This window comes from Heloderma suspectum, chromosome 4, assembly GCF_057233095.1.
Source record: "Heloderma suspectum isolate Gila_16-S chromosome 4, 16-S_ref, whole genome shotgun sequence".
In the NCBI taxonomy this organism is placed as follows: domain Eukaryota; kingdom Metazoa; phylum Chordata; class Lepidosauria; order Squamata; family Helodermatidae; genus Heloderma; species Heloderma suspectum.
The window spans coordinates 310,489,464-310,516,513 of record NC_139461.1 but is presented as its reverse complement, the minus strand read 5'-3'; the positions used below and the strand labels follow the sequence as shown (position 1 = coordinate 310,516,513).

The 27,050-nt window shown below is 46.4% G+C and overlaps 1 protein-coding gene across 1 annotated transcript in view; it reads left to right on the top strand.

The window, feature by feature from the left end:
• The first annotated feature begins 603 nt into the window (after positions 1–603).
• Positions 604–27,050, top strand: part of RSPO4 (R-spondin 4) — a 54,791-nt gene continuing 28,344 nt past the window's right edge. Inside the window, exon 1 of the mRNA XM_084851775.1 lies at positions 604–682. Coding sequence (XP_084707901.1) covers positions 604–682 — 79 coding nt within the window. The remainder of the gene's footprint in view (positions 683–27,050) is intronic.

Sequence of the window (27,050 nt, the reverse complement as noted above, 5' to 3'; positions counted from 1 at the left end):
CTGTCAGAGATTTTGGAGGGGGCCACTGCAACTCGGGGGCAAGGGTGAATGAGCGGCTCGCCGGCAGGGACACGGTTAATTCTCTGACTCCACCCCAACAATTTGGAAGGCTTTTCATTGAACCTGATTTCCTAGTCATGGCAGAAGTTCAGCTCGAGCAATGCAAGGCAGTCTGGCAGTTCTCTGCAGAGGTTAAGCCTGGTGCTTTGCGAAGTGGCAAACTTCATCCAGTTTGTTTCTTTGACGTGGGATCTTCTTGCGCTGCGCATGAAACAGGTGAGGAGGGGGACTGCTGCTTATAAGAGTGCCCTGGATCTGCCACCAATGCTTCCTCAACATCATGGTTCTGCTGACAGACTGACCACTTATCCTCTCCGTTGACGCCCACTCCATGCCACCGTAAAGCCTGCGTTTCATGAACAACTCATGCCAAGATCCCACTCCTGGGGGATGCTGTGAACATTTCTTTTCTCTTCCTTTAATTTTTCTTTTTTCCGCAAGAGCTGTTTTCTCTCCTTCACTCAATCTGCATTTGGCAGGAGGAGAAACGTCAGCCGCTTGGATGATCTGATTCTTTCCTTGCCCCAATTTACTCCTGCCCAGATGCAGCGGATACTTCTCTTGTTGCTGTTATTCATAAACTCCATGGAAATGCTCACACAAGCCAGAAGGAAGAAACGAGGTATGGCTCACGGTCGGTTGGTCGTTTTGCCTTGATAGCTGCAAAGCCTCTGCACGGGTTTGCATGAGTGGTTTTGAGGTGGTGAGGCCAACCCAGGTTGATCCTTTTTCTTCCCCCCACCTATGCTGTGTTGAACTGGTCTTATGAATGCTGTGATAGGTGTCCACATTACTATTCATGGTGGTGCATTAGTTCAAAGCTCTCTGGAAAGATGTTGCAGGACACAGTACGTTTTGACCAGAACATGTGTTGAAGCTAGATTTGTGCACATGGCTTTGAGTAAGACTCAGTTTGGGCCTAACTTTGGGACTTGGAAATATATATATAAAATCTTCATCTTTATTTAAAAAAAACAGACAAGCCTGAAATTCGCGTAGCTGCCCCAGTTCCTGCCCTCAGCCACTGGGCCTCCCCTCCAAGGAGCTCTGGGCGGGATAAAGTGGGCACTAGAGATTAAGGATGGGTGAATCTGTCAGGTTTGGTTTCTCTCAGTTTCTCCTGTTTTCAGTCTTACATTTGGTTCATCCTGAATTGTGAGAGAAAAAAAGCATGCATAAAAATTCATGCACATTTTTGTGTGTGGATTTCTCCTAATACATGCGGTTTTGTACACAAGTTTGCCTAAGATACAGATTCTTTTCCCCTAACACTTGTCCTATCTAATACATCTTTTAATGTTGGTGTTACTTATATGTCGATTTTTTTGTGTACACTTTCCCTCAATATACACATTTTTGTACACATTTTTTAAAATTGGAGAACACCACTGCAACATTCAGGAAAGAGTGAATTTCGAAGGATATCTGAGTTTTGGTTCACATGGTCATTTGAAAGTGTGAAATTAGGTGAAAATGTGAAATAGGTGAACAAATATCTCCCCCATGTCTAGTCGAGAGCCTGGATTGCAGACAGAGTCCTGCTGAAATTAAGCAGCTAAACCAATCAGGACAAAGGATGGAGGGATGGAGTGTGAGGCTGGAGACAGATGAGGTTTTTTAAAGAGAGTTGAAGGTGGTTTGATGGAGGCATCATTTCCCCAGGGAGTACACACACTCATTTGCCCTCCCATTTTGTCCTACTTTCAAATAGATTTTGCTCTACAAAATCCCAAAGCACCTGTCATGGAACTGATCATGTGTGTGCATTATCCTCAGTCTTCAGACATGGGCAGCAAGCATCTTTCCCTCCCCAAAATCCAGAGCCCCGCAAATCCTCGCTCCTGAACTCAAATCTAAATATTGCCCCATGTCAGCCTTGTGTATCTCCAGCTGAAGCATTCACAAGTCCATTTCAACCCTGGAAAAAGATGCCAGTGGAGGGGGGGGGACAGCTTGGTTCCCCCACCCAACTTCATCACCTGAAAACACTTGTGTGAATAAAACTCTCCCCAGATAATGACATTGTCTGGGCATCTCTCTGTGTGTGTGTACATGTGCATCTATGTCATTGCATGGCAGCAACATGGCTGTGCAGGTGAGGTGGAGCAACCCAAAAACAAGTGGCAGAAGAATGGTGCAGGGAGAAAGGCAACCAAAATGATTAGGAAGATGGAACCAAGTGGAGGATCAATCATCGTGGAGCTTTTTAATTGAGTAAAAAAGATCAGTAAAGGAGGGAGATGATAAAGGGGTATAAAATTATGGATGGTGTGAAGAAAAGGTTGGGACATTTTTCTCCCTCTCTTTACCGCAGTTTTCCCCGATCTGGCATTGTCCAGATGTGATGGACTACTATGCTTATCATCCCCTGGGGATGATGGGAGTTATAGTATGATGAACTTGGAGGGCACCCGGTTGAGGAAGACTGCTTTTTAGCATTTGTTTTGGGAGTCATGGAATGAAATTGGCTAGACGGATGTCATTGGGGGTAGGGTATCCTTACCCCTAATGGGCTCATGTTTGTACAGAAGTAATTTGGTGTTAAATCAGACCTGAGATATTCTTGGAAAATACAGCATTTGTATTAGCATGAAAGGGATAATGCAAATCCTTTGGGGTAAATATTTCTGTCTCCCTAGACGGAAAGATTGGGGTAGGACAACTATATTGCATGCTCACATATTCACTGCTACATAGTGTGGGAGAGCCAACTGCAGTATAAAGAGAGTCATAGAATCATAGGCTTGGAAGGGACTTCAAAGGTAATTTAGACCACTACCATGCCTATAAGTGCAGGAAATCCACTGCTGCAGCACTCTGATGGGTGGCCATCCAGGCTCTGCTTCAAAACCTCTAACAAAGAAGAGTCCACCACCTTCTGAGGCAGGTCTGCTCCACTGCTGAACAGACATTCTTCCTAATTCTTTGTCTTGAAATTTGTCTTGTAAATCCTTTGTCTTGAAATTTGAATCCATTGGTTCAGGCCTTAGCCGCCTTACCTTCTGGAGCAACAGAAAACAAATTTGTACCATCATCCATGTGACAACCCTTCAACCCTAATTGAAGAAGGCTATCATGTCCCTTCTTAATCATCTCTTTGGTAGGCTAAATATGCCCAGCTCCTTCAACCATTGATTGCAGGACTATACTGTGTACAGTTCTGGACACCACACCTAAAAAAAGATATTGTAGAGTTGGAAAAAAGGCAGAAAAGGGCAACTACAATGATCAAGGGGCTGGAGCATCTCCCCTATGAGGGAAGGTTACAACAACTGGGATTGTTTAGCTTGGAGAAGAGGTGAGTAAGGGGAGACATGACAAAAGTGTACAAAATGATGCATGGTGTGGACAGAGTGGATAGGGGGACATTTTTCTCACTTTACTAGAACCTGGGGCCATCCCATGAAGTTGATTGGTAGGACATTCAGGACAGATAACTTCTTCACACGGCACATAATTAAACTGTGGAATTCGCTACCACAAGATGTAGTGATGGCCACCAATTTGGATGGCTTTAAAAGGGGGTTAGACAAATTCCTGCAGGAGAAGGCTATCAATGGCTACTAGTCCTGATGGCTGTATGCTACCTCCAGTATTAGAGGCAGCATGCCTATGTACACCAGTTGCTGGGGAACCTGGGTGGGAGGTGCTGTTGCATTCATGTCCTGCTTGTGGGTTTCCTGTGGGCAACTGGTTGGCCATTGTGTGAATAGAATGCTGGACTATATCTGTATGGACCTTGGTCTGATCCATCATGGCTCTTCTTATATTCTTATGGTTTATCTTCTCAACAACTTCATCACCCTCCTCTGGACTGATTCCGATTTGCTGATGTCCTCCTTAAACTGCAGTGCATTTCAGACAACTATTTCAATGCCAGGTGGAGGGGGGGAGATTATTATACTGGGACTAACTGTGTGACTGAAACAGATGCAAAGTACTTAGCAAAAATTAGACCCAGAGGTAATTGTCCCAGGGGAAGAAAGGGAATAAGCCCCACCCCAAACTGGGAAAACTGGGGGAAATGGAAAAATTCAGAAAAAAACTTGTTTTTTCTGAGGCTTTTTCGCAAGGACACAAAAAAGAAGTCCCTGGGGCAAAAAATCTATTTTTTTTCAGGATGGGTGGGTGGGTTCCTGTTTTTTTCCTGGGCGCTCACATATTTTGGGATGCCATGGTAATCTGCAAGCCTGGATTTCCAAAAGGGGTGTTTTGTTCCGTTACTGCAGACAATTGTTCTGAACCTCCCTTGTGTCTGAATTGATCTAATTTACTTCTGTCAGTGGGAAAGAAATATTGGTGGTGGCTGGGTGAACAAATATTTGCTCAAGCTAAGTGGTGAGGCAGAAATATAGAGGCTGAATGCACATCGGAACATGCATTGGAATGTGCATCCCAATGCACTTACTCTCAGCATCACTGATGTCTCCTACTGCTCAATGACAAATGCATTCTGATGCACCTTCCTGTGCGTAATTGTGTCCCCAAGAAATGCATCTCGCCAACACACAGGAGTGAGCCCTGCTGCTACCGAATTTGCCTTTTCAGAGCAAAACAGAACAAAATAAAAGCCCCCCCCCCATATTCATACAAGGAAAGATTCTGTGCAATTTTCATGGATATCTGAGAGTGTGGAGAAGTATAACAGAAAACTCATTTGAAATAGAAGGACCAGTTTCATACTTCCCTACATGCAATTGGGAGATTTGTCACCAACCTTTAAATTGATTGATCGATTGTATTTTTTAAAGTGGCAATTGATTCCAGAGGTGAGGCTGCCACATCCTCTCCAACCTCTCCCTCTCCTAATCCTGCTGTTTGCTCCTTCCCCTGTTTGCTGTAAGAAGCAGGACCAGCAGAAGAGGAAGGGATTGTACAAAATGGAGACGGTCTGGGTGCTAGGCCCCCTTATTCAGCAGCAGATTTAAAGACTGTCTGAGGGGGCAGGGGATCCTTGGCAACCTGGCAGCCCTCTGCCCCTTAGCCATCGAGTCAACCCTCTGCCTCAAGGAAGAGCAAATCTTGTATCTAAACATCAGACGCCCAGTTGGCAGCACAGGTGCCTCAAGCAGTACTGGCCGTGGACCTTTGAGGCATGATGGCGAGCCCTTGATCCTGACCACTCTCGCAAGGGCTGTGGCACCTCCTGCTCCTTGGCTCAGAGCAGAGTAATGGCAAAGTCACCCAAGTGGGACAATGAGCTGTGTCTGGGCTCTCGAGCTCCCTAGAGTGGCTCTTCTTCATACTTGGCAAACATGGCTTGTGGCACACTTGCCAGAAAGGTTGGCCAGTACTGAACTTCTTGAGAGATGCCTGTTTGTTCATTTGTTTGTTTGTAAAACTGTTCACTGGTTTCCTCTCCAGTGCCCAGCTGAAACTGCTCTGCTGTGTCAGGTGTGCATGGTGGGAGGCTGTTCCCTCTCAACCAGGAGTGGGTACAGGTAGACTTGCAGGATCTGCTTTGTTTTTTAATCAGAATCCCAAGATCTACCAACAGAGCCTGGTGCAAAAAATGTAACACTTAGAATTAAAGAAGTCTGAGCCCAGGAACCTGTTTTGAGTACTGAAACTGAATTGAGCTCATAGTCCTTGCACACAAAAATCCACTCCTGGTTAACCCAAGCGGTCTTCATTTCAGCATTTCCATGCTGATCTACTACAAATCGACAAAGATCTACCAATAGATCCAGATCTATCTTCTGCCCACCCCTGCCCTAAACTACTTTATTTCAAAGGTAGAGATAGAGAAATAAGGGAGGGACTGTAGTGCAGTGGTAGAGCCCCTGCTCTGCATGTAGAAGGTCCCAGTTTCAAGCCCCAGCACCTCCAGGTATTTATTTATTTATTTGTTTGTTTATTTATTTATTAAATTTATTAATTGCCCATCTGGCTGGTCACCCAGCCACTCTGGGCGATGTTCAAAGTATATAATAAAACAGTTTAAAACAATAAAATTCTACAGTAAAAACATTTTCTAAAATACCCTAACCCACCCCAAATGCCTGACTGAACAACCACATTTTTGATGCATGGCAGAAGCTCATTAAAGAGGGGGCATGGCAGAGTTCCCTAGGGAGGGAGTTCCACAGAGTGGGGGCTACCACAGAAAAGGCCCTCTCCCTCGTCCCCAGCAGTCTAGCTGTCCTGGCTGATGGGACAGAGAGAAGGCCATCCGAGGTAAGGCTAGGAAAGAATCTGGCCTGAAACCCTGGAGAGCCGCTGCTGCCAGCCACTGTCGGCAATTCTGGGCTTGATGGACCAAGGGCCTGACTCAGTATAGGGCAGGTTCCTATGTTCCTAAATAGATTAAACCAATGGCCACAGGTTAGGCCAGCTTAAGTCCCAATGAATTCAACTGTGCTTACGTGTACTTTGGATAGTGTCTGATAGAGCTTTTGTGGGAACAGCAGGTTGATAGATGACATAGCCAGTTGTCCAGGGAAAAGTAAACAGACAAAAAACAAATGATACCACAGATGCATTCGAGATACTGGAGAACTGGATGCGTTTGATGGGTTTTATCAAAGCCGGATGGATTTTCTGCCGCCTCAATGGTTTCAGCAATACTTGGCATTCAGCCTATGGAAAAATGTACAGCTCATTAAAGTTTCTTATGCGCTGTCATGCACGGCGTACAGGCTAGTTCGCCAACTGGGTTGCGGCAAAGACTGCCCTGTGCAACCTCATTTATCTGAATGGCGATATATGATCCGGGAACCACATCTGCTTGCCATGTCTCCCTGACCTCCACAGCCACCAAAAGCAGAGATTCCCTATTGAATATTGCTCTCATTCCAAAGAGGGAGAAATATTTAAAAATGCTGCAAATAGCCTATTGTGGGAGAACACCCGGGCAGTTCAGGTTATGATGAACGATGCAGCACTTTTGAGCCCTGGCTTGCAGAAGTGCAGAGTTTATCAGCTGAGAATTATTACCAGAGGAATAAAGGAATAACTTTGGATGGTCACATCCCTTCCATCCTCCAAACATCCGTTGAAGACTGGTCCTTCATTTGACCATATCACAGATGAGCTGTTGAAGCCAACACAGGCTTCCCAAAATGCCCAGTGCACCGATGACTGAACGGGAATTTGAACCTAGGTTCTCCATATTGTCTGAGATCTTCGCAGCAGATTCAGATAAAGGAATTTCTTCTAATGGGAGCTGAACTATACCTCTGGCCCTGGGTGGATTCGGAGTTAGAGCAGGCTCTGGAGGCTTAAGCCAAACATTCAGCCGCTCGATTCTAGTAGTGACAACTCCAGATGCAAATACTTTCAGCGAAGCTCTGCTTTTCTTGAATTCCTGTTGTTTTTTTGTTGGGATAAAAGAGATGACAGGCAAGCCGAGATCAGCGACAGAGAGCAGGCCTCAGAAGCCTCTGGCTTGCTCTGCCAAGCTCTGCTTGCAAACCAAACACACCTGCTCTCAAGGTCAGAGGTGTTGTTGTGAAACAGCCTCCTGCCCATGTCTTCCAGGTGAGGGTACCAGAGTAAGAAATGGAGAGGGGAATGCATTGAGAGGTGCCGCGTCTGCCTCTTTTGCTTTTCAGTACACGGGTGGGGAACAAGGGCTTCTGGCATCCAGCAATGAGCATCCAATGGTCCGTCAACTGAATGCCAGATCTTACTGGATCACAGCAACTGCATGTCTGCAATGACAGCTGGGCAGTTTCTCTTTCGAGGGATTTGTTATTATCAGAAATATGGTGGTGTGAGCCTCAAAGAATGTTTAATTATCTGTACCTGCCCTGGTTGCCTGCAGTGGGAAGGAAGGAAGAGAAGGAATAAAAGAGAAAGAAGGAAAGAAGGGAAAGAAAGAAGGAATGAAATTAAAAGAAAAGAAAAGAAGAGAGAGAGAGAGAGAGGGAAGGAAAGAAAGAAAGAAAGAAAGAAAGAAAGAAAGCAGTAGGAACAGAAGGAAGGAAGGAAGGAAGGAAGGAAAGAAAAAGAAAGAAAGAAAGAAAGAAAGAAAGAAAGAAAGTAAAGGAGGGAGGGATAGAGAGAATGAACAGGGGAACTTTGTTTTTAACATTTCCCCCAAGTATGCATTTTGTATACATTTTACCTAAAATATGCATTTTACCCTAAAATGCATTGTGTATGCATTATACCCTAAAATACATGTTTGTGTACACAATTTTACCCTAAAATACACATTTCTCTATGCATTTAAACCTAGAATATGCATTTTTATATCCCCTTTGGTAAATTTTGGGCCAAACACTGTACTGCAAAATTCAGAGAAGTGTAAAACCTAAAGGATAACTATACTCCACTTTGCATATTAGTCCAGGAAGGAAGTGCGAATCAGGTTGGTCCACTTAAAAATGGAGGGAAGATGAAATCCTGGAGCATCCCTCCTTCTGAGGTATGGTTAGAGATGAAGGCCTGGTTTGTTCCTGTGTTGGTTCCCCACATGGACCACTCTGGATTTCACTGGGACACCTCTGGGGTCATGACCTGACAGGAACAGTGGTGGGGTCCCTGCAGCCCCCAGTCTGATTTCATGTGGCTTTCCAGATAGTGCAGGCCCACTCTTGCTCTCCAAACCACCCCTCTGGGAATTGCTTCTGGAGTGTGTGTGTGTGTGTGTGTGTGAGAGAGAGAGAGAGAGAGAGAGAGAGAGATGCATCTACCACAGGGTGGGGGGAGCCAGGAGGGAGAGGAGGACGGTGGGAGGGGGAAAATGGAAATAGATGGAGCTGAAACAGGCGGAATAATGGAAGTACGTATGGGGGGGGCTCTGCAAGCAATCAGTTCTGACCAGTGTTAATTGGGGGGACGGGACAGGGGAAAAGCCAAAGCAGGTGGCAAAAAGGAAGGTGGAGAGAACACAGAAAGGGGGTGGGAGGGATGGAGGAGATCGGGGGGGCACAGAAGAAGAGAGAGTTATGCAATGCGACTACAATGCTTCAACTCCACCTGTACTTGGCTCTTGCTCCGTGCATAATCAGAACCAGCTCTACCACCATCAGCTGTGCCTCACCCCATAGACTGTTCCAGTGGGTAAATGGCCCTTCACAGGAAAAAACGGCCCTCCACCTTTGGCACAGAGGGTCAAGGTTTTGTGCAGAGAGCCTAGTGGATACTTCGGAGTATTTTGTAATATATATTGAGCAGGAGGTTGGACTTGATGGTCTTATAGGCCCCTTCCAACTCTGCTATTCTATGATTCTGTGATTCGATGTTTATTTTAGGGATGAACAGAAATTGGCCCCTATTCCACTGCCCCACTTGCAGCTGGTGAAGAGGGGATTTTGTCTCCCCTGCATTGGCTGGGGGTGGTTTTGAGGGTGGGGGCATGAAACTCGCCAGCACTCTTCCTGGCATCCAGTTGCTCTCAGCCACTATGTTTAATTCTCCATAATGACCCCCCAACGACGCTGTCATGGCGTAGTGTCACTCTGAGGGGCATTGTGGCGGCCGGGAGCACCGTGCTGCCTGCGTTGCTGCCGTCGTTGCTCACTCCCCGGTAAGTCATGTTGCAGTTAGGGTGCCAGACTAGGACTGGGGAGACCTGGGTTCAAATGTGTTGGACTGCAACTCCCGTCATTCCCAGCCAGCATGGCCAGTCACCAGGTTGGGCCAGGCTGAACTTGTTGGGACTGTGAAAGTGACAAGCCCAGGATGTCTAGTGCTGTTCTCCACTCTGGCTTACTGGCTTACACCTCCCGCCCTTCCATAGTGGTAAGTATGGGCCAAGCAGATCTGACTCGGAATACCTGTGATATGGTAATAGTGGTAAATATGGGCTAAACGGATGTGACTCAGAATAACTGTGATTGGAATTCTGGAATGCTCCCCACCCCTATGCTATTAGCTGTGCTGGGGGAAAAACAGGCACATCTCCCCCAACCCCCAGTGGATAGTAGCAGGGGTGTGTGTGTGTGTGTGTTTCATTGGGAAAATAACCTAGGGAGCTAGCATTAAACACTACCTCCTCCACTGCCTCTGCGCCAGTCCAATTCAGAACTCCCTGTGGACGCTTATAAGATTCCGTGTTGGCCCCAAGATGCCTACTTTTGACAGGCAGTAAAGATTTCCTCTCCTTATCTCAGGAAGAAAGGCTGTTGTGGTCACATTCCCAGGGTGCGTCCAGGTGGAGGGCTCCTACCACTGCTAGCTGGAAGGCCTTGGGCAGCTCCTCTGTCTTTTTCTGCTTAGCAAATTTTCTGGCATAAGAGAAAAGGCAGAAGTGGTGGGAAAACATGGGAGGGTTATGAGTGGAAGAGGTTGTCGTCTGGACCCCCTGTAAGATTCCATGGATGAGGCAGGGCAATGGCACCATAAAAGCCTAGTCTGAAAGCACCCTGAGAGATGGAGGACATATGACTTCCATTCCTTAGAAGCACCGGTTATGCCTCATTTTGAGTACTGTGTCCAGTTCTGGGCACCACACTTGAAGAAGGATGCAGACAAACTGGAGAGGGTTCAGAGGAGGGCAATGAGGATGATCAGGGGACTGGAAACAAAGCCCTATGAGGAGAGACTGAAAGAACTGGGCATGTTTAGCCTTGAGAAGAGAAGACTGAGGGGAGATATGATAGCGCTCTTCAAGTACCTGAAAGGTTGTCACAGAGAGGAAGGCCAGGTTCTCTTCTCCATCATCCCAGAGTGCAGGACATGGAATAATGGGCTCAAGATACTGGAAGCCAGATTCCGGCTGAACATCAGGAAAAACTTCCCAACTGTTAGAGCAATACGACAATGGAACCAATTCCCTAGGGAGGCGGTGGACTCTCCCACACTGGAGGCATTCAAGACGAGGCTGGACAGCCACTTGTCAGGTATGCTTTGACTTGGATTCCTGCACTGAGCAGGGGGTTGGACTCGATGGTCTTATAGGCCCCTTCCAACCCTACTGTTCTATGACTCTATGACTCCTTGGAGACTGCTGGAAGCAGCCTTTGCACAAGGGCCTCTTCTATGCCAAACTGTCCTTTGCATTCTGGTCCTCCCACAAGCTGTAGAATCTCCTTTTGCCAAGCAGCAAGTGGCTGATACCAGGATCCTGCTCACTTCATGCCAGGATTGTCAAACCTTTTTTTGTTGGGGGAAGGGGCAGATTCTCTCCCAGACCAATCTAGGGGGGGGGGAAGCAGATAATGTCAGAAGGGTGGTACCCCACCCCAAATCCCCATCCCCACCCTCATATCATCCAGTCCCACCCATTTTGCTTTTCTCCGTAGCTCTCTCTGCACAGAGAAAAGGACTCTTGCAAGCACCAGTCGAGACCCTGGGTTTGCATGCTGCTCATTGGGACAATGAGCGACATGCAAAGCTGAATCCTCGCTGTTATCTCCTATCAGTGAGTGGAGATAACAGTGGGGATTCTTCCAAGGGATGAAGCTTGGAGGATGGGCTACAACGATAGTGCTGCTTTTCTGCAATCATACTGCCCTTACACAAATCTATGGTTCAACCACACTTGGAATACTGTGTACAGTTCTGGTCACCACACTTTAAAAAAGGATATTGGAGAGCTGGAAAAAGTGTGGAAAAGGGCAACTAAAATGAAGAAGGGGCTGGAGCAGCTCCCCTTTGAGGGAAGGTTACAACAGCTGGGATTGTTTAGCTTAGAAAAAAGGAGGGTAAGGGAAGACATGACAGAGGTGTACAAAAAATCATGCATAGTGTGGAGAAAGTGGATAGGGAGACATTTTTCTCCCTCTCTCAAAATGCTAGAACCCAGTGGGGCCATCCTATGAAGCTGATTGGTGGAAGATTCAGGACAGATAAAAAGTTTTTTTTTTTTTTTCACACAGTGCATAGTTACAGTATGGAATTCACTACCATAAGATGTATGATGGCCACCGACTTGGATGGCTTTAAAAGGGGGTTAGACAAATTCCTGGAGGAGAAGGCTATCAATGGCTATTAGTCTTGATGGCTGTATGTTTCCTCCAGTATTAGAGGCAGCATGCCTATGTACATCAGTTGCTGGGGAACATGGGTGGGAGGTGCTGTTGCATTCATGTCCTGCTTGTGGGTTTCCCGTGGGCAACTGGTTGGCCACTGTGTGAATAGAATGCTGGACTATATCTATATGGACCTCGGTCTGATCCATCATGGCTCTTCTTATGTTCTTCTGGACTATCTTCTCAATATCTTCATCACCCTCCAGTGCTACCTCCAGTACCAGAGGCAGTGTGCTTAGGTAGACCAGTTGCTGGGGAACATGAGCGGAAGGATGCTGTTGCAGTCGTGTCCTGCTAGTGGTTTCCTTGTCGACAGCTGGTTGGCCACTGTGTGAACACAATGCTGGACTGGATGGACTCTTGGTCTGATCCAGCAGGGCTCTTCTGATGTTCCTATGCAGTTTTCTGGGAATAAAAACAGAGCTTCTGCATGTGTTGCACAACCCTGGTTTCAAGTATAGTTATTGAGAACACTAGTGAGAACAAACCAGGATTGAGCTGTGGTTTCAGAGCCTGGCTTATTCTGAAACTGCTGTTTAAACAAGCCAGAGTTCCGCAAGTTTGGACATCACAAGGAACTGTGGTTGGTTTAAAACTGGAAATGGATGCTTCCACTCTCTTCCTTTAGTGTGCAAAAGAGGAGGAGAGGGGAAGGAGAAGCGTGCAAGTGTGAGGTTCACCGTGGCTTGTTCACATAGTGGTTTCCTGAGAAGTCTAAACTGTTTCAGCTTCATGAAGGGGCTCAGGGTGGGGAAACAATTCCAGTTAGCAATAGGGTTCCATCGGGAATCACATTAAGCTGTTTCTTTGTTTTGATTTTCAAACTAAGGTGGCAGAAAAGAGAGGAAAGAAAGAATATATAAAAAAGGAGAAGTTGAAAGAAAAATAGACTCAAATCAAACATGCCATGAAGTCAGATTGGAGTCCTGGGAGATGCAGTCTGCAAAACAGATGTAGCCGGCAGTTAGCAAATATGTAATGCAGACCATAAACTCTTATAACTCCCAGGTGCTGTAGTAACTGGAAGAGAGGATGTTGAGCTCTCGGTAGCAACAACCATATCAAATCACACTCTTGTCTAGGAGGAGCTTGCTTTGCTTAGGACGGATTCGCTACAGCATATAGCTGTGTGCTTAATGGCCTCTCAGAGTTCTCCACTCTCTTTGAGGGCAGAGAAACCATTTAACTGAATTTCTCCAGGGCGAGGAGAAATTCTCTGATGGTTTCTCGAGTGGGGCTCACCCTTAGCAGTGGTTGCTGCACAGCTTCTTTTTTCCTACAGGTTTTTTTGGGGTGGTGGTGGGGGTTGTGCTGCCACCATTTCATGGTAGGTTTTTCAAAATTTAATTAATTTATTTATTACATATAAACCTCTTTCCAGGGGGCTATCAAAGCCATTTAAAGAAATGAAAACCTCATAAAATACAGCAATAAAAACACAGTAAAATAATCACTGGTCAACTACAACCATACTAGCTGGGACACCCTTCATGGAAAGCCTGCATTGAGCAGACATCTGCAGATCATAAGAACATACGAAGAGCCATGCTAAATCAGACCAAGGGTCCATCTAGTCCAGCATTCTGTTCCCACAGTGGCCGACCAGCTGCCCATGGGAAACCCACAAGCAGGACATGAGTGCAACAGCATCTTCTTGCCATGTTCCCCAGCAATTGGCATACTGCTTCTGATCCGGAGCATATAGCCATCAGGACTAGTAGCCATTGATAGCCTTCTCCTCCAGGAATTTGTCTAACCCCGTTACGAAGCCATCCAAATTGGTGGCCATCGCTACATCCTGTGGTAGCAAATTCCATAGTTTGACTTTGCACTGTGTGAAGAAATATTTCCGTTTTTCTGTCCTGAATCTCCCACCAATCAGCTTCACCAGATGACCCCTTTGGGTTCTAGTATTATGAGAGAGGGAGAAAAATGTCTCCCTGTCTACTTTCTCCAACAGAAAACATAGCCTGGTAGCTTACTGGCAGCCAGTGCAGTTCTTTTAACAGACATGTAGCATGATGCCAAAAAGAGGCCTCTGTTAGTAGTCTTGGAGCTGCATCCTTCATCAGCTGCAGCTTCCAAACCAGGCCTAAGGGCAGCCCCACACAGAGCATACTCTAATCATCCAGTCTGGAGGTTGCCATTGCCTGAACCACAAAGGCCAAGGTATCCATGGTCCAAGAACAGCTGTAGCTGGAGAACCAGTCAGAGCTGGTCAAAGGCACGCCTAGCCACCAAGGCCGCCTGAGCCTCTAGTGACAAAGACGGATCTAGAGGTTTTCTTCAGCTTACCTTATTGTGGTGAGGGGGCTGAGGGGGCAGCGTGTGTTATTTCCTCCTATTATATATCTCTTCATCACTCTGCAGCCTCCCTGGGTGCATGGGCATCCTGATCTGAAAAAGCCCCAGCGGGAGGAGTTACCTCATGGTGCCTTTCCCTGGGCCTTAATTGACGTGTAGGAAGCTGGGGATGCCGCAGGCTGCCAGGGAGATGATTGTACAATGAAAGACAGGACACCTGTGCACACACTCCTCAGTCACCTTATAAGTAAATTAAGCACAAGAACCCTGAACCCCACCTTGAGAATTTCTCTGAAATTTTCTTCTCCATTGAACATTTTTTCAAAAGCAATTTCTTTTCTATGAAATGGCATGAGAATGGTTGAAAAAAATGTGGAAGAAATTTTCAGCACAGCACTAGAAACCTACTTGCAAGTTGCCACTATTCCAGAGAATATTAAGTCATTACCAGCTTGTCCAGCCAAAGTTCAGTGACAGTGCCCACGCTTTGCATGCAGGATGTCCCATGTTCGATTCCTGGTATCTTCAGCTAAAAACAATCACAGTTAACAGAAGAATGTAAGAACAGCCCTGCTGGATCAGACCGAAGGTACATCTAGTCCAGCATTCTGTTCACACAGGGGCCAACCAGCTGCCCACAGGAAACCCACAAGGAGGACACGAGTGCAAGAACACGCCCCTGTCCATGTTCCCCAGCAACTGGTGTACATGGGCATACTGCGTCTGATACTGGAGGTAGCACCATCAGGTTAGTAGGGCTGGGGAAGGCTGACACTTGTGAACTGTTGCCAGTCAGAGTAGACAATGGTCACCCAGCTTCCAAAGTGGCAGTGAGCATCCCTGCTGAGATTTGAACAAATCCCAAAGGTTTTTCAGTGTTTAGGTCCCTTCCCCTAAACATCTGCTTCCATACAATCTCACCTAATCCTTCGGATCTGCTGGAGCGGTTCTCCTCCACATCCCACCAACATCGGAATTGCATTTGGATGGGGCATAGATGTAGGGATGTCCGGATTTTGTGAAATCCGACCCATGTGCGTTTCATGGATTGTGCAGTGTCATTCGTTCCTGCATCTGATCACAGTCAAATTCAATTTTTTCTCGTTATGTGGAAAAATACGCAAATAATTCTGTAACAGGGTTCACAACAATTTACGTAATTTACATTAGCACGTAACATTTAGCGTATTGTCCCCATTCCATTCCACTTTTCCCTGCGTATATTTACCAGTCTCAGCAGAAACGTGTGTATCTTCCTATGACTATATTTGCATAAATTTTGGGAAAGTAAAAAATAAAAAAGATCTAAAAGTCCACGAACTCTGTGTGGCCGGAGGAGGCCAGTCTGCAGCAGATTCTGCAAGACAGATGCTTAGAAATCCAAACTCATTTTAGCTGTCTTAAATTTCTCCAGCATCCCTACATGGAAGAGGGCCTTCTCTGTAGTCAAGCCTAGACTGTAGAACTGAGGGAAGTCGACTTGATCCCTACCCGATGGCCTTCTGTTGGCTTGCAAATATTTTCTTTTCTCAGGCATTTGGCTTGCCACGCTACTGATATTTTAAACCCCTTGGTTTTTCCGTTTTAACCTGCTCTCTCCTAATCTTGTTTTTATCACTTCTTTTCTATTACTACTACTACTACTACTACTACTATCTCCTGCATTTTTTCCTCTTGCAAGGAACCCAAGGTGACTTACATGGGTCTCCTTCTCCCCATTCTACCCTCACAACAACCCTGTAAGGTAGGTTAGGCTGAGAGTCAATGACTGGTCAGTGAGATTCATGGCCAAGTGGGGACTAGAATCCTGATCTCTGGAATCCCAGTCCAATGCTCTAACCACTACATTACACTGTCTCTCAAAAAATTATTATTTTAACTGTTGTTTTAAACCACCTTGAGCATTTTAATGGAAAGGCAGAGTATATCTATATATGAAAGATAGACTTTCAACAGAGTAATTTCAAAATATATTCAGTGCTAAACGTTTCAGCTTCTTCCTTCATCAGTAGCTGCAATACATACACACACTAACTTAAATCTAGAATTTTCCATGCCAGCTGATACTTGCCACAACGTTCCCTCCCACCCCATTTTGTTCTCTCTGTTGAAGTGTAATAATTAATTCAGGCTCCACACAGTTGTTGGCAATGAAACAAGTTATGAAATGGCAGTGCCTGCCCAAGACATTTTTTTGCCTGAGGTGAAGAACAAGATGGCGCCCCTTCCCACGTGGAGCACAAAAGCTAGCTGGACTGGGCGATGAATCTGTCTTCATCATTGATTATGAGACAGCACCCTCTGCTGCACCTGAAGGCAGCAGGCTAACGTAGGGGGTGGAGAGCTGGCATCACAGCATACAGGTCTCTCCCCCAACTTCTTGCTGTCAAGAAGGGAAACTCTGGATGTCCACTCTGGAGACAGGCCTGTTGCGCAACTAGACCTCCTTTCTCTCCTTTGTCAGGTGTGGATAGCATCTCTCTTAGCATTAGTCTCTTACGGACTAATGCCAGCGTACTGGAAGAAGCAAAGATCACCAGCATTGAAACAATTATTCTCCAACATCAACTTCGCTGGACTGGCCATGTTGTTCGAATGCCTGATCATCGTCTCCTAAAGCAGCTACTTTACACCCAACTTATGAATGGAAAATGGAATATTGGTGGACAGCAAAAGAGATTTAAAGATGTTCTCAAAGCATTGAGAACTGGGAAGCTCTAACCAATGAGTGTTCCAGCTGGAGGTCAGCCTATATTAAAGGCGCTATGGACTTTGAAGAAGCACGAGTACGGGGCGAAAGGGAGAAACGAGCTCAACGGAAGGCACGTCAAGCAAACCCTCACCGTGATCGCCTTCCACCTGGGAACCTATGTCTTCACTGTGGGAGGCTGTGTGGATCCAGAATTGGCCTTTACAGCCACCTGCAGACCCACTGCTAAGACTCTACTCTTGGAAGACAATCTTACTCGATCACGAGTGATCGCCATGATGATGATGATGAGCATCTCTCTCCCTTGTCCATCTCCACACCAACATCTTTGCTCTTTCTGGATCAGGGGAGCTGAACCTCTTTCAGACTGAGGATCATATTCAATTTCAGAGAACCTCTTGAGGGCCACATTCCAGTGGTGGGAGAGGCCAAAGGCAAAAGGGGCTGGATGCTATTTTTAAACCTGAACTACTAGGAAAAATGGTTTTGCTTTGTTTTTACAGCTGGAGTTCTTTCTTTCTTTTTTAAGTCTTCTAACCCAAAGATTCTTTATTGGCAAGACCAAAAGTTTTAAAAGGCAACCCATGCTTGGGTGGTGGGTGGTGGGTGGGAGGAAATCAGAGACTGACAGTATAATCCTATGCAGGTCTAATCAGATGGAAGTACCAAGGAGTACAATAGCAATTCATCCCAATGTGATGAAGAATCCGCAAAACGATTCAGAGAAACAAAGTTGGGGGAGGGGCCATTTCATGAACTATTTATCCTCGAATTACTAGGCCAATTACATGATTTTCTAGTCGAATCATTGCTGTCCCTGGTTCTGTTAGGAATCTGCAAAGGTCAACAGATGCTCGCTTGATGTGACATTGGCAGGATGAGACATTATGGCCCATCTGGAATTTAGCTTTGTTGTTTGGTCTTTCCTTGCCCCCTACCCCGATCCCAGTGACATTTAGACAGTAGTGTGGCCAGGTGTCCTACTTTACAGGCAACAGACCTCAACTTGGAGGCCTGTAAGAGAATAGATGTCTGTTCAAAGATGTCCTCCATCCTGGAGGAAAAGGCTATCAATGGCTACTAGTCTTGATGGCTATGTTCTACTTCCACTACCAGAGGCAATGAGCCTGTGTACACCAGTTGCTGGGGAACATGGGTGGGAGGGTGCTGTTGTACTCATGTCCTGCTTGTGGGTTTTCCATGGGCAGCTGGTTGGCCACTGTGTGAGCAGAATGCTGGACTAGATGGACCCTGGGTCTGATCCAGCAGGGCTCTTCTGATGTTCTTATGTTTGAAGGGCTGTCCAGTCCAAGTCCAGTTTAAAAATAAAGAACTATAGGGAAGAGAGCCACAAGGGGATTGAGATTGCCCATCAAGAATTAACACCTGGACAGCTGACTAACCAGGCACATAGGTCACATGGTCATTCTTCCTACTATAGTGAGATGTGTGATATTTCTAGTTATATTATAATTCATTTCTAAACTTGCATCTGTATGTATAAATAAGCATACGCACATGTTACGCAAACTGTTGTCCCCTTTTGTCCTCTTTTTGGGTGATGCATTTCCTCTTGTTTGGCAATGTGTCAGTGGCCACTCTATTAAGCAGGCATCAACTAATCATTTCAGGAAGTTCCATTCCTAACTGCCAACCAGTTCTTGATTTTCCGTCCTCTGGAATAATTGCAGCTGGATGTGGAGTGGCGAAAACGTCCTCCTACGTAAACTCAGTCTTATGAGTGTCGCCAGATGAAAGGTGCTGCCCACTGTCCCTGGTTGCCAGGCTGGTGAGCATTCGGAGTATGAGGCAGGACTCCCTAGGGAGGTGCAGGTGGACACCCCAGAAGTCTGGACTTCTTGTTAAGATACTGTAACCTGCTGGACCCAGTTGACCAGAGTTGGGAGAGGGACAAAAGAAAGGAGGAATGCATTTATTTCTTGCGTAAGAGCGCAATCCTAGGCACGTTTAGACAGAAAAAAGTCCTACAGCTCCCAGCATTCCCCAGCCAGCACAGCTGGGAATGTAGGACTCTTTTCTGTCTAAACGTGCCTAGAATTGCATCCTTCAGCTATTGGGCAGTATAGAAATGAAATGAAATAAATAAACAAATAAATAAATAAAATCCTACATTTCTTAAATGCCTCATAGACAAAATATCTCTAAGTGCCATATAGATTAAAACAAAAGTACAGTAAAATCCACAATCAATTAAAAAACAGCAATGCTTTTTTTTAAAAGTCCAGCTAACACATGACAACCTAATACCAATCGTTAGAAAAATAAAAATGTCAAAAACAGCCAACAGGAACAGGGGTTAAAACAAAGCCATAAGGGCTAACATGCAAATCTTAAAAGTCTGGGTGAAAAGGAAATTATTGGCCTGGCACTGAAAAGACAGTAATGTAAGTATCAGGCAGGGCTTCTTCAGGAGAGCATTCCAAAGCCAATGTGGCCACCACTGAGAAAGCACTCTCTCTCTCTCTCTCTCTCTCTCTCTCTCTCTCTCTCATGGCCACAGTGACAGTCCAAATAGGAATAGGTGAATCTGTCAGTTTTGATTTTGCCCACATTTGATTTTTTTTTTTAATCTCAAGTTCGTTCTCTCCCAGATATGAAGAACTTCACAAATTTTGGTAAATTCATTTCAAAACCAAACTAAAATAGAATTCTCACCCCTCTGCAACAGCCAAATTCAAAAGGTATGGCTATTCCTAGGATGGGGAGGAGCACGATGTACCTTCCTGCCATGTATATCATGTACATGGCAGGAAGATGAGGAGTTAAAGATGAGGAGCTTGGCAGAAAAGAAATGGTGGCAGCCCTGATTCAGCAGTAACACAGTAAACTAGACCGGGGGCCTGTCGTCATGGCTGATTTGCTGAGGACTGGGACCATTTGGAGGTCCTTTGTGGCACACGATGTTGTGGCTGGTCTGCAGCCACCTCAGAGTTTCCTTGTGAGGAAGCTGCATTTTTGCAGAGTACTTTTATTCCATTTTTTCCCTTTAATTCAGCTCCCCTGCTGTTCAGCTGCTGTGTGCCCATCCTTCCACTTTAAATTTGGTGTGATCAGGTGTTCCTAGGGGTGTGTCTTTCACCTGGCCGTGATCTTGGTAACCTTGGTAACTAGAATAACTAGCCTGCCATTCCAACCCATCAAAGCAGTAGAGCGCTCTACGAAGATGATCAGGGGACTGGAAACAAAGCCCTATGAGGAGAGACGGAAAGAACTGGGCATGTTTAGCCTTGAGAAGAGAAGACTGAGGGGAGACAGGATAGCGCTCTTCAAGTACTTGAAAGGTTGTCACAGAGAGGAAGGCCAGGATCTCTTCTCGATCATCCCAGAGTGCAGGACACAGAATCATGGGCTCAAGTGACAGGAAGCCAGATTCCAGCTGAACATCAGGAAAAACGTCCTGACTGTTAGAGCAATACGACAATGGAACCAATTACCTAGGGAGGTGGTGGGCTCTCCCACACTGGAGGCATTCAAGATGAGGCTGGACAGCCATCTGCCAGGGATGCTCTGATTTGGACTCCTGCATTGAGCCAGGGGTTGGACTCAGTGGCCTTGTAGGCCCCTTCCAACCCTACTATTCTATGATTCTATACTTCGTTTTCGCCAGTGGGAGTAAATTGCCTTAATTTCCCGGCCTGGCCCCCTTGAGAGCCTTCTCCGATGCTTGTGAAATTTTGCTTCAACTGATACTTGTGTTACTTTGCTGCTTCTCGGCATGGTGGGAAAGGGCTGGCTGGAGTTGCCTCCCTCTGCTAGCACTGCTGCTGCCTCTGCTAGCCGCCTCCTCTCCTCCCTCTATTGCGTTCTTTAGTTTTCATTGTATCGTCATATCACTACAGAGAAATATGTCTGCATATCTGAGGTTGTTGATAATTCTCCCAGCAATCTTAATTCTAACCTGTGATTCATCCAACCCGGCGTTTCTCATGATGTACTCTGCATATAAGTTAAATAAGCAGGGTGACAATATGCAGCCTTGTCGTACTCCTTTCCCAATTTTGAGCCAATCGGTTGTTCCATGTCTGGTTCTTACTGTTGCTTCTTGACCTTCGTACAGGTTTCTCAGGAGACAGGTAAGGTGGTCTGGTACTCCCATCACTTTAAGAATTTGCCACAGTTTGTTGTGATCCACACAATCAAAGGCTTTAGCGTAGTCAATGAAGCAGAAATAGACATTTTTCTGGAATTCTCTTGCTTTCTCCATGATCCAGCGAATGTTGGCGATTTGATCTCTAGTTCCTCTGCCTCTTCGAAACCCAGCTTGTACTTCCGGTAGTTCGCGGTTCACATTAGGGGTGGACAAAACTCACTTACCTGTCCTCGAAGTTTTTCGCGGTGGGGGGGAGGCGCTTCTCTGCTCCCCCTGCGAAGTTCAGGCTGGGGGGGGGAGGCTTCCCACCTCGCCCGGCCGAAATTCAGGCCGGGGGGGGAGGCTTCCCGCCTCGCCCGGCCGAAATTCAGGCCGGGGGGGGGAGGCTTCCCGCCTCGCCCAGCTGAAATTCAGGCCGGGGAGGAGGCGCCTCGCCTCGCCTGGCTGCGAACTCAAAAGTTTTTTTTAAAAAAAATAAACGCCCCCGTGATAGGCTACGTGACGATTAACGTAGCCTATCATGGCTAGATCTGCAAAGTCAGCCGTGATAGGCTACGTTAATCGTCACGTAGCCTATCACGGGTGACTTTTTTAAAAAAAGAAAAAAGCGCGTACGCAAATGGCGGCCCCCATAGGGAGCCGCCATTCGCGTTCCTTATTTGGTCGCTGTAGTCTACGTAAAGGTTTACATAGACTACGGCAAAAATAAGGGCAACGCAAATAGCGTTGCCCTTATTTTCACCGTAGTTTACGTAAATCTTTATGTAGACTACCCGAGCCCAAATAAGGAACGCAAATGGCGGCGCCCATGGGCACCGCCACTTGCGTATGCGTTTTTTTTTCAAAGTCACCCGTGATAGGCTACATGACGATTTACGTAGCCTATCACGGCTGACTTTGCAGATCTAGCCGTGATAGGCTACGTTAATCGTCACGTAGCCTATCACGGGGGCGTTTTTTTTTTCTTTTTCTTTTATTGGAATGGCGGCGGTGGCAGCCGGTCGAAAGACCGGCTGCCCCTCCCGCTCCGGACGAACACCTGCCGAACCGCCGGCCGGACCCGCCACCGGGAGGGACATTCGGCAAAGGTAAGTCCCGTCCTGGGGGGGCACGGGGGGTGGGGGGGGCGGAGAATTTCTTCCCGAAACTTGTTCGGGGGGCTGAACATGTTGGCGCTCGGCCCCCCGAAGTTTCGGGGAGAAATTCTCCGCCATCCCTAGTTCACATACTGCTGAAGCCTAGCTTGTAGGATTTTGAGCATCACCTTGCTGGCATGTGAAATGAGCACAATTGTACGGTAGTTTGAACGCTCTTTGGCATTGCCCTTCTTTGGAACTGGAATGTAAACTGACCTTTTCCAGTCTTGTGGCCATTGTTGAGTGTTCCAAATGTGTTGGCATATTCAGTGCAGCACTTCAACAGCATCATCTTTTAGGATTTTAAATAGCTCAGCTGGAAGACTGTCATCTCCACTAGCTTTGTTGTTAGTAATGCTTCCTAAGGCCCACTTGACTTCACTCTCGAGGATGTCCGGCTCAAGTTCAGTGACCACACTATCATGGCTATCAGGGACATTAAGATCTTTCCTGTATAGGTCTTCTGTGTATTCTTTCCACCTCTTCTTAATCTCATCTGCTTCTGTTAGGTCCCTGCCTTCTTTGTCCTTTATCATGCCCGTCTTTGCACAAAATGTTCCCTTCAGATCTCCGATTTTCTTGAAGAGATCTCTAGTCTTTCCCATTCTGTTGTTTTCCTCTATTTCTTTGCATTGTTCTTTTAAGAAGGTCTTCTTGTCTCTCCTTGCTATTCCCTGGAAATCTGCATTCAGTTGGGTATATCTTCCCCTTTCTCCCTTGCTTTTCGCTTCCCTTCTTTCGTCAGCTACTTGTAAAGCTTCATCAGACAGCCACTTGGCTTTCTTGCACTTCTTTTTCTTTGGGATGGATTGAGTTGCTGCCTCCTGAACAATGTTACGGACCTCCGTCCATAGTTCCTCAGGCACTCTGTCTATCAGGTCTAATCCCTGAAATCTATTCCTCACCTCCACTGGATATTCATAAGGGATATGATTTAGGTCATACCTGAATGGTTTAGTGGTTTTCCCTATGTTCTTCAATTTCAGCCGAAATTTTGCAATAAGAAGCTCATGATCTGAGCCACAGTCAGCTCCAGGTAGGGATGTACGAAAGTCACTTACCTGGTCTCGCAGCTTGCTTCGCGGTGGGGGGGAGGCGCTTTGGTTCTCCCCCCGAAGTTCAGGCTGGGGGGGAGGCACCCCGCCTTGACCGGCCGAAATTCAGGCCGGGGAGAAGCGCCCCATCTCCCCGGCCGCGAAATACAAAAGTAAATGTAAAAAAAAAAAACCACACACAAGTGATAGGCTACGTAACGATTTACGTAGCCTATCACGGCTAGATTTCCAAAGTCATCCGTGATAGGCTACGTAAATCGTTACGTAGCCTATCACGGGTGACTTTGAAAAAAAAAACGCATTCGCAAGTGGCGGTGCCCATGGGCGCCGCCATTTGCGTTCCTTATTTGGGCTCGGGTAGTCTACATAAAGATTTACGTAAACTACGGCGAAAATAAGGGCAACGCAAATAGTGTTGCCCTTATTTTTGCCGTAGTCTACGTAAATCTTTACTTAGACTACCTGGGCCCAAATAAGGAATGCAAATGGCGGCGCCAATGGGCGCTGCCATTTGTGTACGCGCTTTTTCTTTTTTTTTTCAAAGTCACCCGTGATAGGCTACGTAACGATTTATGTAGCCTATCATGGCTGACTTTGGAAATCTAGCCATGATAGGCTACGTAAATCGTTACGTAGGCTATCACGTGTGTGGGGTTTTTTTTTTACATTTACTTTGTAATGGCGGCGGCGGCAGCCAGTCGGAAGACCGGCCGCCGCCCCCGCCGAACCGCCGCCGAACCGCCGCCGGGACCTGCCGCCAAGAGGGATATTTGAGGGAGGTAAGTCCCATCCCGGGGGTGGCGGGGGGGTGGCGGAGAATTTCACCACCAATTTCGGGGGGCCGAATGCGTTGGCATTCAGCCTCCCTGAGATTCGTGGAGAAATCAGAGCAGCCCCCCTCTCTGGGCACTTTTGCAGGTTGGGCCCAGAGGGAGCCAAGCAAATGGGCCACAGTGACAATGGTGATGAGGGGGAAGGAGGCCCATGCAGGGCATCTTGCCGAAGTTTCCCCAAACCCAAGCCCAGCACTGGTGATGCTATTGCTTATTTTTATTCTTTGCAACGTGTACTTGCTCAGTAGAACTGTCTCCTCATTCAAGCTGAGCAGGTGAGTGGCAAACTGCAGGCTTGCAGTTCTGAAAAGTCCAAACTGGATCTGGATTAGTGTCACAATTTGCTTCCAAACATATCAACAGCAAGGACCTTTAGAACGGATGCATCTGGCTCTGATGCGCTTTTCGACTGGAAAGTTGACCTGCCACTACTAGTCTTCTAATTGAGGACAGCTTCTTAAGCTTCCAAGAAATGTGGTATATTCATCTAACACATCTATGTTTACAATAAAATGAGATGACTGATCCCTGCCCCAAGGGGCTTACAACCTAAACATATAGAAGGACAAGCCTAGCCTGTGTTGATTTCTAACAGCCCCAGCCTGAGTAAGGGTGAATGTGTACATACAGCGGCATGTGCAAGATTTGGAGTGGGGTGCATTTAACTGTGCTGGAGAAGGGGCAGAAAATGGCAACTAAATGATCCAGGGGCTGGAGCAATGCCCCTATGAAGTTTTCAATGTCTGGAGCTGTAAAGCTTAGAAAAAGGGTGAGCAAAGGGTGACATAATTGAGGCACACAAAATTATTTAGGGTGTGGAGAAAGTGGATAGAGAGGCATTCTTCTCCTACCCATTATATGACCATGTTCCCATGGAGCTGATTGGTGGGAGATTCGGGACAGATAAAAGGAAGGGCTTCTCTTCACACAGAAGTGATGGAATTTGCTACCTCAAGATGCAGTGATAGCCACCAACATGGATGGCTTTAATGGGGTATTCGAGACATTTATGGAGGAGAAGGCTACCAATGGCTACTAGTTCTGCTACCTCCAGTGTCAGGGGCAGTGTGCCTCTCGCGCTTAATGCAAGTTGTTGGGTGCTGAACTGGAAGGTACTGTTGTGCTCATGTCCTGCTTAAGGGCTTCCCATGGGCTTCTGAAAGGCTGTCATAGAGAGGAAGGCCAGGACTTCTTCTCAATCATCCCAGAGTGCAGGACATGGAACAATGGGCTCAACTTACAGGAAGCCAGATTCCGGCTGAACATCAGGAAAAACTTCCTGACTGTTAGAGCAATATGACAATGGAACCAGTTAGCAGGGAGGTGTTGGGCTGTCCCACGCTGGAGGCATTCAAGACGAGGCTGGACAGCCACCTGTCAGGGATGCTCTGACTTGAATTCCTGCATTGAGCAGGGGGTTGGACTCGATGGCCTTGTAGGCCCCTTCTAACCCTACTCTTCTATGATTCTATGATCTGGTTGGCCACTCTATGAACAAACAGAATGATGGACTAGAGAGGCCTTTGGTCTGATCCAGCGCAACTCTTCTTATGTTCTTGTGTGCTTCAGAAATACATTTTAACTCCATCGTAAATATTTCCATATGAAATATTTAACTCTGTATTCCTAGACGGTTGTGTTATTTGGTCTTTGGCATGCTATTTTTTCCCTAGAACTTTACCACAAAGTTCTTTCTTGCAGCCTCAGGGTTGATTATGCAAGCTTCTTCTTATTTTTTTACATGGATGTAAAAACAAGATCACTTTTTCCAAGGAGTTTGCCATGTTCAGCTTGTCTTCTGAATGTTCAGACATGAGCTGTTTCACCTCCCTGAGGTGGTTCTGCAGAACTGATTTTGCTACTAGCCTTGATCCAGCCAAAGGCAGCAGGTGTCTGTAGCTGAATGGAGCATTGTGAATCCATTCTGGGCATTGTTCCCCAGACACAACCAGCCTCTGGGGTTGTTTATGCATAACCCTTTAAAGGAAGCTAGAATTATCCATATCTGGGAAAGGATGTGGGAAGAGTGACCATGAGTCCTACTTTACAGAGGGCAGTCCTCTATTTCAATTCATCCTATGTTTGAAAGGCCCTCCAGTCCAAAGCCAGTTTAAAGCTAAAGAACCGTAAGAAGGAAAACCAGTGGCTTTGACTTACCTGTCAGAAGTTAGCACCTTGACACGTAACTGAGCAGCTAGGGTGGCCATTTGTGAATCCCCCCCCAAGACATGCATCATCAAAAAAGAGGACAAAATTGCACACTGATTTGCATAACATTTGCATTTATAGATGCCAATTTAGAAATAATCATTATAATTTAAATAGAAATGCGGAGCATCTTGCCATAGAGCATGTCCAGATGCTGCTGATGGGCAACTTCAAGGCCCTTTAGTTCTTCGTTCTGACGGTTCTTGATCTTTATCGTGGACTTGGACTAGACAGCTCTTCAGACACTGGATGCTTTCAAAACGGAGGATACACCTCTGATAGCCCTTCAAACAGAGGACTGTCCTCTATAAAAGAGTACACATGGCCAACCTTTGAGCAGCAGGCACACAGGTTACCTTCTTCCCCACTCTGGTGAGATGTACTGTATTTCTATTTAAATTCTAGACATTATGTCTAAATTTGCACCAATACCTATGCATTCGCATATGCACATTCCATGCAAATCTGTATCCCCTTTTGTCTCCTTTTTGATGTTGCATTTCCTCTTTTTTGGCTCTGCATATGTGGCCACCCTAGACATGGGGTGGTGGTGAATTCAGTTCCCTCTCCTTGCCACACAGATCACTGGTGTAACTCTGGCTTCCTTAAGGGACTGTGCATCTATTTGCACAGTTGGACTGGGGGTTGTTAAAAGCTGTGTCTCATTCAGTGGCGCAACTAGGTGACTTCAGAACCTGGACTTAACAGTCTG